The sequence below is a fragment of the Bufo gargarizans genome, chromosome 9 (genome assembly GCF_014858855.1).
Source record: "Bufo gargarizans isolate SCDJY-AF-19 chromosome 9, ASM1485885v1, whole genome shotgun sequence".
NCBI classification, from domain to species: domain Eukaryota; kingdom Metazoa; phylum Chordata; class Amphibia; order Anura; family Bufonidae; genus Bufo; species Bufo gargarizans.
In genome coordinates, this window is record NC_058088.1 from 187,409,318 (window position 1) to 187,424,405 (window position 15,088).

At 40.5% G+C, this 15,088-nt stretch overlaps 1 protein-coding gene across 1 annotated transcript; it reads right to left on the reverse strand.

Annotated features, from left to right (window-relative positions):
* Positions 1–10,840: 10,840 nt before the first annotated feature.
* On the reverse strand, positions 10,841–12,698 carry LOC122919623 (transcription cofactor vestigial-like protein 4). Its single transcript, XM_044268756.1, has 5 exons — positions 12,578–12,698; positions 12,116–12,254; positions 11,591–11,840; positions 11,381–11,483; positions 10,841–11,289 (listed from the first exon to the last, which is right to left on the reverse strand). Exons 1-5 carry the CDS (start codon positions 12,642–12,644, stop codon positions 11,078–11,080), a joined length of 771 nt encoding a protein of 256 aa, XP_044124691.1. The 5' UTR covers positions 12,645–12,698; the 3' UTR covers positions 10,841–11,077.
* Between the last annotated feature and the right edge of the window lie 2,390 nt (positions 12,699–15,088).

The window sequence follows — 15,088 nt, forward strand, 5'->3', positions numbered from 1 at the left end:
TACAGATCCCTGAATAACTGCAAACTCCTAAAACTAAGACAGACCCCCACCCCATATTACCTAAAGTAATACAAACCCCACAGCAGACCCCCTAACATAATACAGACCTGAAGGTAATACAAGCCCCAAACAAGACCCCCTAAAGTAATACAAACCCCCCCAGATTAGACTGCATAAACTCATGCAGACCTCTAAAACTAAGCCAGACCCCTAAACCAGATCCCCTAAATTACTTTAGGTAATACCGACCCCATAAACGAATGCAGACCCCCTAAAGTAATGAAGACCCCAGAACAGTTCTCCAAAACCAAAACAGACCCCTAAACCAGTACAGACCCTACAGACCCAGATCCTAACATATTACAGTGTCCTAAAACTAACACAGGCCCCCACACCAGACCCCCAAAAGTAATGCAGACGCCAGACCAGACCCCATAACCTAATGTAGACTCCAAAACAGACCCTTTAAACTAACACAGATGCAGGACGTGTCCCCTATAAATACTGCACACCCAGACCCGATAAAGTAATCCAGACTCCTGAAACTAAAACAGACCCCTCTAACCACTAATATAATGCAAACCCAGACCAGACCCCATAAACTCATGCAGTCTCCGAACCCCTAAAACTGACAAAAACCCAGTGTATGCCCCCTACATAAATACAAACACCCAACCAGACCCTTTACATCGGGGCCCTTAAACTATGCAGACTCAGAACGAGACCCCCAAAGAATTACAGACCGGACCACCCCAAAGCAGACCTTCTAAACAAATTCAGATCCCCAATAAATGAATACAGACCCCAGACCAGACCCCCTATTGTTTAGTTTAGGGACCCAGAACCAACCCATTCAGTACATACAGGACCCCTAAACTAATCCAAACCTGTCCAGGTAATCCAGACCCCAGAAGAGACCCCCTAAAGAAATTTAGAGTACCTAAACTAATCCAGACCCAGGACCAACCCACTTAGTACATACAGGCCCCCCTAAACTAATACAAACCCCTTCAGGAAATACAGACCCCAGACCATAATTCTGAGTCCTTAAACTAATCCAGACCCAGGATGAGCCCACTCAGTACATACAGGCCCCCCTTTAGGCAATACAGACCCCAGACCAGACCCCATAAATGAATACAGACCCCACCCGTTCCTATGATCCAGAATATCTACCTGGCCTCTTTATGCGGTGCAGTTTGCAGTGTGACCACTAGGTGGCAGACCTGCATTTACATTATTTTCCATATACACTTATACCCTTCAGAGGGCACCGACAGTTCAGCGCTCTGGCATTAACGTGCCCTTTGCGTTTGGCAGCTCCAACATGTCAGGTCACTGGGTACATTTCAAATGAATTTGTACTCGGCATAGACAGGGGGATGACGCTTTGAAATTTGTGAAGCCCGCAGGCAAATCACTGAATGTAACGTTATGAAGTGACATAGGCGAAATTCAGCAAAAAAATCTCCTCCACAACCTCAATGCACTGTCAACCCAGCTCGGTTCATCCTGATCCTCCTGATTCATGAATATAGAATCTCATGTCTTATAGATCCGGCCTCGCTGCGAACAATTCCGACAACCCGTAGTATCATTGTAAAGGCAGCCCTATTTGTAGTCAGCAACGTAAACGATGCAAAAGGCGATATAACCCCAGGAAGACAAGAGCAACGGATGAGCAAAATGGAACGGGAACAAATAAATTGATGTCCAACCAAATACAATCTATTGCTGTCTGTTATCAGGTATTTCAGGATGACTGCAGAGCTCAGTGGGAATAATAATAGGATTACAAGGGATAGGATTCTTAGAACTCTACTGCACTATTGTAAACTAAAAATATGAGTGCTGCTGGCCCTTTAAATGGTTGATGTGTCACTTCAGTAAGAGGCATTTTTTTTGTAGATGAAGTTAATACAAGGGCCTTACTAATGTACTGTGATTGTCCATATTGCCTCCTTTGCTGAATGGATTCATTTATTTTCCCATCACATTATGCACTGCTCATTTCCATGGTTACGACCACCTTATAATCCATCTGAGGTGGTCGTGCTTGCACACTATAAGAAAAAGTGCCTGCCTCTCTAGCGGCTGGGACTGCGGGAGCTAACATAAGGTGGTGTGTTTTCCTATAATGTGCAAGCACGACCACCGCTGATGGATTTCAGAGTGGTCGTAACCATGGAAACGAGCAGTGTATAATGCGATAGAAAAATGAATCAAGCCGGCAAAGGAGGCAATATGGACAATCATGAAAGATTAGTAAGTGCCTTGTATTAACTTTCTCTCCATAACAAATGCTAGTTGCTGAAGTGAGAGGACCCCTTTAGGTAAGATCTTCACATTCAGTCCCATGTAATCCTGCTACAACCTTCAGTGAGTCACTGCGATAAAAAAGACAGAAATAGCAGATGTAAAACCCTGAAGTGTTCAGCACCTTCTCCGAGCCGCCCAGACCGGTAAAGTGTAATGTACAAATGGATTTCTTATTATGCAGAAAGCAAAAACGATCCAGACCAGAAGCATTATACATATTCAGTAATCACATCACTTATCATTTATAGATATCAGCCATTATTGTGGGTAATTCCAGTCACCATCAGTCAATACAGTAAATATATCTGTATATCACTACCATAATACTGCCTCCTATGTACAAGAATATAACTACTATAATACTGCTCCTATGTACAAGAATATAACTACTATAATACTGCTCCTATGTACAAGAATATAACTACTATAATACTGCCTCCTATGTACAAGAATATAACTACTATAATACTGCTCCTATGTACAAGAATATAACTACTATAATACTGCTCCTATGTACAAGAATATAACTACTATAATACTGCTCCTATGTACAAGAATATAACTACTATAATACTGCCTCCTATGTACAAGAATATAACTACTATAATACTGCCTCCTATGGACAAGAATATAACTACTATAATACTGCCTCATATGTACAGGAATATAACTACCATAATACTGCCTCCTATGTACAAGAATATAACTACTATAATACTGCCTCCTATGTACAAGAATATAACTACTATAATACTGCTCCTATGTACAAGAATATAACTAATATAATACTGCCCCTATGTACAAGAATATAACTACTATAATACTGCTCCTATATACAAGAATATAACTACTATAATACTGCTCCTATGTACAAGAATATAACTACTATAATACTGCTCCTATGTACAAGAATATAACTACTATAATACTGCTCCTATGTACAAGGATATAACTACTATAATACTGCCTCCTATGTACAAGAATATAACTACTATAATACTGCCCCTATGTACAAGATATAACTACTATAATACTGCCTCCTATGTACAAGAATATAACTACTATAATACTGCCCCTATGTACAAGAATATAACTACTATAATACTGCTCCTATGTACAGAAATAAACCTACTATAATACTGCTCCTATGTACAAGAATATAACTACTATAATACTGCTCCTATGTACAAGAATATAACTACTATATAGCTGCCTCTATGTACAAGAATATAACTACTATAATACTGCCTCCTATGTACAAGAATATAACTACTATAATACTGCTCCTATGTACAAGAATATAACTACTATAATACTGACTCCTATGTACAAGAATATACTACTATAATAATGCCTCCTAGGTACAAGAATATAACACTATAATACTGCCTCCTATGTACAGAATATAACTACTATAATAACTGCTCCTATGTACAAGAATATAACTACTATAATACTGCTCCTATGTACAAGAATATAAACTACTATAATACTGCCTCCTATGTACAAGAATATAACTACTATAATACTGCCTCCTATGTACAAGAATATAACTACTATAATACTGCTCCTATGTACAAGAATATAACTACTATAATACTGCCTCCTATGTACAAGAATATAACTACTATAATACTGCTCCTATGTACAAGAATATAACTACTATATACTACTGCTCCTATGTACAAGAATATAACTACTATATACTGCTCCTATGTACAAAGAATATAACTACTATAATACTGCCTCCTATGTACAAGAATATAACTACTATAATACTGCTCCTATGTACAAGAATATAACTACTATAATACTGCTCCTATGTACAAGAATATAACTACTATAATACTGCTCCTATGTACAAGAATATAACTACTATAATACTGCTCCTATGTACAAGAATATAACTACTATAATACTGCCTCCTATGTACAAGAATATAACTACTATAATACTGCTCCTATGTACAAGAATATAACTACTATAATACTGCCTCCTATGTACAAGAATATAACTACTATAATACTGCTCCTATGTACAAGAATATAACTACTATAATACTGCTCCTATGTACAAGAATATAACTACTATAATACTGCTCCTATGTACAAGAATATAACTACTATATACTGCCTCCTATGTACAAGAATATAACTATAATACTGCTCCTATGTACAAGAATATAACTACTATAATACTGCTCCTATGTACAAGAATATAACTACTATAATACTGCCTCCTATGTACAAGAATATAACTACTATAATACTGCTCCTATGTACAAGAATATAACTACTATAATACTGCCTCCTATGTACAAGAATATAACTACTATAATACTGCTCCTATGTACAAGAATATAACTACTATAATACTGCCTCCTATGTACAAGAATATAACTACTATAATACTGCTCCTATGTACAAGAATATAACTACTATAATACTGCCTCCTATGTACAAGAATATAACTACTATAATACTGCTCCTATGTACAAGAATATAACTACTATAATACTGCCTCCTATGTACAAGAATATAACTACTATAATACTGCTCCTATGTACAAGAATATAACTACTATAATACTGCCTCCTATGTACAAGAATATAACTACTATAATACTGCCTCCTATGTACAAGAATATAACTACTATAATACTGCTCCTATGTACAAGAATATAACTACTATAATACTGCCTCCTATGTACAAGAATATAACTACTATAATACTGCTCCTATGTACAAGAATATAACTACTATAATACTGCCTCCTATGTACAAGAATATAACTACTATAATACTGCTCCTATGTACAAGAATATAACTACTATAATACTGCTCCCTATGTACAAGAATATAACTACTATAATACTGCTCCTATGTACAAGAATATAACTACTATAATACTGCTCCTATGTACAAGAATATAACTACTATAATACTGCCTCCTATGTACAAGAATATAACTACTATAATACTGCTCCTATGTACAAGAATATAACTACTATAATACTGCCTCCTATGTACAAGAATATAACTACTATAATACTGCTCCTATGTACAAGAATATAACTACTATAATACTGCTCCTATGTACAAGAATATAACTACTATAATACTGCTCCTATGTACAAGAATATAACTACTATAATACTGCTCCTATGTACAAGAATATAACTACTATAATACTGCCTCCTATGTACAAGAATATAACTACTATAATACTGCTCCTATGTACAAGAATATAACTACTATAATACTGCTCCTATGTACACGAATATAACTACTATAATACTGCTCCCTATGTACAAGACTATAACTACTATAATACTGCTCCTATGTACAAGAATATAACTACTATAATACTGCCTCCTATGTACAAGAATATAACTACTATAATACTGCCTCCTATGTACAAGAATATAACTACTATAATACTGCTCCTATGTACAAGAATATAACTACCTATAATACTGCCTCCTATGTACAAGAATATAACTACTATAATACTGCTCCTATGTACAAGAATATAACTACTATAATACTGCCTCCTATGTACAAGAATATTAACTACTATAATACTGCTCCTATGTACAGAATATAACTACTATAATACTGCTCCTATGTACAGAATATAACTACTATAATACTGCTTCCTATGTACAAGGAATATAACTACTATAATACTGCTCCTATGTACAAGAATATAACTACTATAATACTGCTCCTATGTACAGAATATAACCTACTATAATACTGCCTCCTATGTACAAGATATAACTACTATAATACTGCTCCTATGTACAAGAATATAACTACTATAATACTGCTCCTATGTACAAGAATATAACTACTATAATACTCTCCTATGTACAGGAATATAACTACTATAATACTGCCTCCGATGCTACAAGAATATAACTACTATAATACTTCTCCTATGTACAGGAATATAACTACTATAATACTGCCACCTATGTACAAGAATATAACTACTATAATACTGCTTCTATGTACAGAATATAACTACTATAATACTCGCCTCCTATGTACAAGAATATAACTACTATAATACTGCCTCCTATGTACAAGAATATAACTACTATAATACTGCCTCCTATGTACAAGAATATAACTACTATAATACTGCCTCCTATGTACAAGAATATAACTACTATAATACTGCTCCTATGTACAAGAATATAACTACTATAATACTGCTCCTATGTACAAGAATATAACTACTATAATACTGCCTCCTATGTACAAGAATATAACTACTATAATACTGCTCCTATGTACAAGAATATAACTACTATAATACTGCCTCCTATGTACAAGAATATAAATACTATAATACTGCTCCTATGTACAAGAATATAACTACTATAATACTGCTCCTATGTACAAGAATATACTACTATAATACTGCCTCCTGTGTACATAATATAACTACTATAATACTGCCTCCTTTGTACAAGAATATAACTACTATAATACTGCTCCTATGTACAAGAATATAACTACTATAATACTGCTCCTATGTACAAGAATATAACTACTATAATACTGCCTCCTATGTACAGAATATAACTACTATAATACTGCTCCTATGTACAAGAATATAACTACTATAATACTGCCTCCTATGTACAAGAATATAACTACTATAATACTGCTCCTATGTACAAGAATATAACTACTATAATACTGCCTCCTATGTACAGAATATAACTACTATAATACTGTGCAGTGTTTAGGGGAAGCATGTGACACCAAGAGATGTATTTATGTTGATTATAAATTAGATGTTAAGAAATGTAGAAAATATCATAGAAGTGGGATGTGCTGAGACCCCATGGCGGTTTCCTTCAAGGTGGATTTGTGTGATCATTACCTTAGTTCTACTCATACGGTATAAAATTCATCGTGAGATATTATGTTATGTTAGATGCCATTGCTATGTGTTAGATGTTGAGGGCCTAAAGTCCATCTGGTTGACATGGACCATTCCCACCCCTTGCCCGGGGTCACCCATGGGCAGTCAGACTTTGCATATTCCATTAATGATCTTCATATGTGTTTACGGGAAGCCCCCCCACAGGTCGGAATAACAAGACCATAACCCCCTACCCCCCATCTCCACCACCACTCCTGTGTTTGCCCCCCAGCTGCCCATACATGTTGAAGAAGACTATTATACATGATACAAGATGTCTCTTTGTCTTCCGTGGAGCCTGGTGTGTTTGAAGTCGGGCCTTAGACAAAAGTATTGTTCTTTTTTTAGATGCCCAGAGGGGCAAATTGACTCTTCTCTATAGAGTGACACACATAGGCATTCTTCACATCTAGCCCGGAGTCTTGGATTTCCTTCCAGGAGACCGGTCCGACCGGTTGTTCCAGGGATCGTATTCCTGAGTGGATTGTAGATTCACAACTCATAGCCTGAGGATTGATGTCTGAAGAAGGTAACACCTTAAAGGGACAGCTGTGGCCGCCTGGCATGTGAGGAGGAATGCTCCTGTGACATGTCGAGAAGCTGCGAGGACTTGTCTTGGAAGGTGGGGTCGCTGGCTGAGGAGCATGACACATCTTCCAACCTATTCTTCTCATTAGCCGTAGCTCTTAATTACGGCTCGGAAAGCACAAGGAGCACTTTCATCTGCTGACGAATTCATGGAGGACATCCTCGCGTCTTAGGTTACGTCTTGGATTGAGCGAGGAACGTTAATTTCATTAAAAACCTCATAAAAATACTTAGGGGGAGTTCATCAAGACCAGCGTAAAAGTTACTCTCTCCTCTGGCTTCTGATGTAACCCAATTATTCGGAGGCACACGCCTCTCGTGTGCAGGTCCGTGGGTCAAAGCGGAGACCTACGGGTGTGGATCTGCGCTATAATCTGTGCCAGCTTCCTGCCGTGGGTTATAATATATCTGACGGGCCGCCCTTACCGCTCTCCACTGTGGAAAGCGGTGAGTAAAACCTCCAAAAAGTCACCATTTTTGCACAAATGCAGGGTGCGTCAGTTTGCAACTTTTTGGCGACACTTTTCTGTAGCAGAAGGGATGACATCCATGAGATGACATCCAGGCTTCATAAATGATCAAGTCAGAAAGATACAAAGTCTAAATAAGGGATTTACAGATGGTAGCGGAGCGGGCTGGTCAGCCATTAATGGTGGTACCGGGTTATTGCTGATCATACACGGGTTATCATGTGTGATACTGTCTGCTGAGATGGTGTATCTGAGCCTATCAGGTGTGATACTGTCTGCTAAGAGAGTGTATCTGAGCCTATCAGGTGTGATACCGTCTGCTGTATCTAAGCCTACAATGTGTGATGCTGTCTGTTGTATCTAAGTCTGCCATGTGTGATACTGTCTGCTAAGCTGCTGTATCTAATCCTATTATGTGTGATACTGTCTGCTGAGCTGTGTACCTAATCCTATCATGTTTGATACTGTCTGCTGAGCTGTGTATCTAATCCTATCCTGTGTGATACTGTCTGCTGAGCTGTGTACCTAAGCCTATCATGTTTGATACTGTCTGCTGAGCTGTGTATCTAATCCTATCATGTTTGATACTGTCTGGCCATGTATCTAATCCTATTGTGTGCGTGATACGGTCTGCTGCGTTGAGTGGTGTATCTAAGCCTGTGATGTGTGATACTCTTTGCTGCGCCATGTATCCAAGCCTATCATGTTTGATACTGTCTGCTGAGCCATGCATCTAATCCTATCATGTGTGTGTGAGACGGTCTGCTGCGTTGTATCTAATCCTGTCATGTGTACTACTGTCTTCTGAGTGGTGTACCTAAGCCTTTGATGTGTGATACTCTTTGCTGCGCCATGTATTTAATCCTATCATGTTTGATACTGTCTGCTGAGCTGTGTACCTAAGCCTATCAAGTGTGATACTCTTTGCTGAGCCTGCATATCTAAGCCTATTGTGTGTGTGATACGGTCTGCTGAGCTGATGTATCTAATCCTATCGTGTGTGTGATGCAGCCTTCTGAGCTGGTGTATCTAAGCCTATCATGTGGCATACTGTCAGCATTAACCCTTAAGCATTAGATGATGTCACTCCTATAATACATACATATATGTTCAGGACGGGGCCGTCTGTCTCGGGGGTCACATGACTCATTGAGCCGCCGCCGTCGCCCATATCCAGTGAGTCACCCGGTGCAGGCTACACCTGGGTCTGAGGAGTCTTGTCACGTTATAACCTGTCCATTATAAGGAAAAATCCGTCCTCTTGCTGCGAAGAAGAAGGAATCGGGCGACGTCCTGGATTTCAGTATCCTCTGTGGATCCAAACTGCAGCCCGGAGCCTCAGGGTGCCTGTACTTATGCAATCTGTACCCGTTCTACAAAGCAGACCGAGGATAGATACAGCAAATTACCTTATCATTGGACGAGGATGAAGCTGCACTTATATAAAACTCCTCTATTAAGAAAGTGTTGATAGAAGTTAGAAAGTACGTATTGTACCTTGCAAATGTAATCAACCCCTAAACATATATATAAGCCAAGGTTACTTACTGTGTATAGATTGCTCCAGTCTGTTTTTATTGCAATCCAGTATTTTCTAAAAAAATACTTTTTCAAAAACTAATTTCAGTTAAGGGGTTGAATACTTTTGCAACACTTATTTATGAAAATTAGGCATTGTGAACTTCGTCAGTCTGTGCCAGCATATATTCCAGATACTGGCCGGATCCTACTATCGTCAGTTCAGCTATGCTCCTCTTACAGAACAAACTTCTGGAGTTCACAACCCATATGTGAACTTAGCCTTAGAAGCCTCCTTAGATATTGGCTCTATAAAGGAACCAAAAGGGCTTCTGCCAAGTTTACAACATATCCCCTATCCACAGGAATGGAGGTAAGAGTCTGATCAGTGGAGGTCCAAGCAGTGGAACCCCAACTGATCACGAGAACCGGGGTCCTATGTTGACCTTATATGTGTTACGCTGTATCCTTGGCATGACGCTAGTGACAGCTGGAGGTACCTTGAGGGCCACCAGAGGGACTACGCCAAGGGCCCACCCTTCACCCATTAGATCCTCACATGGTGGTCTTGTTACATATATTTGTTACTTTGTATCACTGGCATAACCCTAGTGTCAGCTGGAGGAACTTTGAGGGCCTCCAGAGGGACTACACCAAGGGCCCACCGTCTATCCATAAGATCTTAACACGTTGACCTTGTTACATATGTTATATGTGTTACATTGTATCACTGGCATGATCCTAGTGTCAGCTGGAGGTACATTGAGGACCACCAGAGGGACAATACCAAGGGTCTACCCTTACCACAGTCCATATTAATAGAAAGATAACTCAAGTGACCCCATCCTTCTACCAGGAGCTTCAGAAGAAGTGTCTACTCCTGAACCTCTTGGTTCCTATGATCTTGTCAGAACGTTGACCCATCAGAGGTTCCATTTTTGGAAGGGTAGAGAATCGAGCTCACAATGACATAAATCACTTTTATTAAAATCATTTCATTTGTACACAGTGATCCAGAATATACACATTAAAGGTAAACCCCGACCACCCTGAGACCCCAACTCCCCTCCAGTGATAACCTGCACCCCAAATTCTTCAAAATTCCATTTCAAATGGAGACAATGATAAAATATCAATAAATATATATTACAAATGTGGAAAGAGAGTCTATAATCTCAAGTCCTTCGGCAGTGGCCACTAAACGTAAGTGTCGCAGATCCAATAAAAGTCCAGAGGTCGGTGCTAACGTCTGGTTGGGTTCTCTTGAGAAGATGGGGAGTCTGCTGCTGCTCGAATTAAGAGCCACCTAGAGCCCAGGGCTTTGGAGAAATGGTCTTCTACTGAGCTGTAAGAGGAATGAGATGGAGGGGAACGGACACTTTTTTGAGTGGTGCAGGAGTTGAGACTTCTTTGGAAATGTTCTTCTACTTCAGGAGAGCATGTCCTGGGTGACCCTAGAGACAGATCAATGTTAGATTTAGGACTAATTCTAATAGTCATACAATGCACTCATTACAAATGAAGGTCCAAAAACCAGGAACTTACATTGTGTCCTTGAGTCTTGGACAGGGCTTGTTGTCTTGTTGTCTACAGTTGGAGGTGGACTTGTTTTAGGTCTGGATATGCAGGTGATTACAGAAGGTCTCATCTGAAAGTGGAGAAGCAAAATCATATTAGGCATGGCATAAGTGTACCTTAAGAAGACAAGGAAACTTCTGGAGACCATTCTAGGTTAGTCCTGAGGACAGAACCCACCTGTTGCAGCATGGCTGAAGTCAGCATTGGTTGCTCGCTTGGCTTTTCCAATCTTTTGACCAAAGCTAGAGGCTGTTCTTCTGTTTGTTGGTTTTCCTTCCTTTCCAAGAGTCTCTGCTCGGGTATTAACCTTTTCAGAACATTTTTCAGGTCCACATGAGTGGCCAAGACTTTAGGACTCCTGGGTGGTGCTGCTGAAGGCTGTCTTGCTGCACACTTCATAGTCACTGGGGTATGGGAAGACTTTTCCCTGTAACAACAAAAGGAAGTCAATATGGTATTTCCTCAAAACAATGTGTTCACAACACTATCGGAAAATTCTTGAAAGTACAATGTGACACATATCCAATACAAAAATTTACATTTATCAAGGAACTGCTGGGACAGTTGGGTCTATCCTCTGGAATGTACTATTTGCAAAGAAGTTTTTGGGATCTTCTGCAGATGTTCATGTAGGACAGTGGAGTAACAATCTGCAGATTTTTGGTTAGGTGAGAATATCTTACACAGTAGAACAATGTTTACCTGTTCTGGTGGCTGGAAGAACAAAGTCTCTTCTGAGGTTGTGAAGGATCTGGGCTCAGTTTGCGCTTGATGGGGTAGATGGGTATTCCATGGTTGGTTAATGGACGGTAGCGATCCACGTTGCGTGCGCTGTGCTGCCCTGCAATGATACACTGAAGATTAGTAATGCATGTGGACACCCCCTTGGCGTGTTGCCTGCTGAGACCCTACACAATATGTATGCCCAAAGACAATAAAACATGGGAGGTCCTCAATTCAATGGTCCGATGGCCAAATACATTCAAAAAAATCAACCCACCCCACAAGGTCCACCTAGATTGGAGAGTTGACTCTACATGGTCCACTATTGAATGGTCCGTGTAGGTCAAATACAACCATCAATAATAAGGGGTAGACCACCAAATGAGACATTCATAGAATAAACAATATGCATTAGAATCGGGGAAAGTAGATGGTACCTACCTTCTAGGATGTAGACTTTGAAGCCACTGGAGATGCCCATGGTGTACTGCAGGCTGGAGACGGCCATTGTAAACAGCTGCAGGATTACAGACGATTCTACCTGGAGCTGCACCGTGCTGGTTTTATATTTACCTGGATAAAAGGGCAGCCAATCAGAGGTGGAGCTGCACCTGGCTCCACCCACCCCCTCACCTGGATGATCACCTTTCAGAGCATGCAAACCCCCCTCCATCTCATCACCTGTGTTGTCAGAGCCTACAGTGAGTGCACCTTTGTAAGCAAATGCCATGGGGGGATAAAAGAGGCTTAGGAAGACATGCTAATGTCACATAGGTCACGATGTCCACCCATCTACAGATCTGCACATCTTCAGGCTTCACGTGGCTCGTGCACTATATGGTCAAATAATACCACAGTACAGTGCTGGCATGAGATCACCATGCAGTACCCAGATAATATTACCATATAGTGTCCAAAAAAAACTACCACACATTGCCCACATGAAACTAGATTACAGTGCCTACATAAGATCACCCTACAGCACCCGAATAATACTACCATACAGTGCTTGCATGAGATCAGCATACAGTGCCCAAGCAATGCTACCATACAGTGCTCAAATAATACTCCTGTACAGTGCTGGCATGAGATCACCATGCAATATCCAGATAATATTACCATATGGTGCTCACATAATACTACAATACAGTGCCTAAATAAGATCACCATACAGTATCCAAATAATACCACCATACCGTGCTTGAATAAGATCACCATACAGTATCCAAATAATACCACCATACCGTGCTTGAATAAGATCACCATACAGTATCCAAATAATACCACCATACCGTGCTTGAATAAGATCACCATACAGTATGCAAATAATACCACCATACCGTGCTTGAATAAGATCACCATACAGTATCCAAATAATACCACCATACCGTGCTTGAATAAGATCACCATACAGTATGCAAATAATACCACCATACCGTGCTTGAATAAGATCACCATACAGTATCCAAGTAATACTACCGTACTGTGCTTGAATAAGATCACCATACAGTATCCAAATAATACCACCATAGGTGCCTGAATAAGATCACTATACAGTATGCAAATAATACTACTATACCGTGCTTGCAAAAGATCACTATACAGTATCCAAATAATACTACCATACTGTGCTTGAATAAGATCACCATACAGTATCCAAATAATACCACCATACAGTGCTTGAATAAGATCACCATACAGTATCCAAGTAATACTACCGTACAGTGCTTGCAAAAGATCACCGCGCAATATCCAAATAATACCACCATACGGTGCCTGAATAAGATCACCATACAGTATGCAAATAATACCACCATATAGTGCTTGCAATTATATCGCTATACAGTACCCAAAAAATAGCAGCAAGCTACCATGATTTACTGCCCGAATCTGTACACCGCCCCCCTATGTGGCGGATGATTGTCCCAGCAGATATGACCCATGGGGGCTGCAGATCTGATCCCCTTGCCCGCCCTGAATCTACCTGCCCCTCCTAGTCCAGATATTGGGCGGTATGTGCCCCCATTGCCTCCGAAATGCATGACTTCTAATCTATTGCTCTCTGTTATCACCCACATCCATCTGGGCGGAGGCCCGACCGCGGTGATCCTCCATGAGGTGATGGTCAGGTGGGGGGGGGGGGGGGTTTAAAGCATGCACCTGCCACATATCTGCCATTTGTTACAATGTATCAGCGCAGGTTAAGTGATAAAATTCCCAGGATTCCAAGAAACCTGTTGCAGGAGACTCACAATCCCAAATGTAAAACTAAAATGTTTCCCTTCACTGCCAGCAAGCAGAGATCTTGCAAACGGTGAAGAATCGAAATGGCGAGTCTGTTCGATAAGGTTTTTAAACCTTTTCGTTATACCACGATGTGTCAGTGTGGCCGGGATGGAGGGGGGGGGGGTTGTGACAGCGGTGAGGGGCATGATATGATGGCGGGCAGACAGAAGCAAGCGCTGGTAGTGGCTGCGTGGTGCGGCACAGGCCCGCACACGTACGAGGCAGGCAGCGGGCGCATTCCCTCATACAATCCAGTCGGTTTACATACTTGTCATTCCTCCATAGGATCACAAGGTATGCGCAGGAACATGTTGCGGCACAGCAGGCATTGTTTGGCCGTATTACTGATCCAGCACATGACACAGAGCCCCCGAGGTGGTGGCAGCGGTTGGGGGGCGTGCGCAGGAGCGGCTGTCGTCCTCATGATCGGCCACCCCATTGTACTGTGTGACCCTATTGCAGTGCGGTGGCCACTGTACTAACGTCGGGGCGTTGCAAAAGTATTCAAACCATTACCAGATATGGAAAAATGACGCACGACGCTGGCGCCCACCATACCCGGTCCTCTCGTGGGCCCTCGCATGGGTCACTGCCGGATCCCCGCTTCCTTTTCACCGCTTCCATCAAGCTTTGTTCACACATCACAGATTTTTTTTTGGTGCAAAT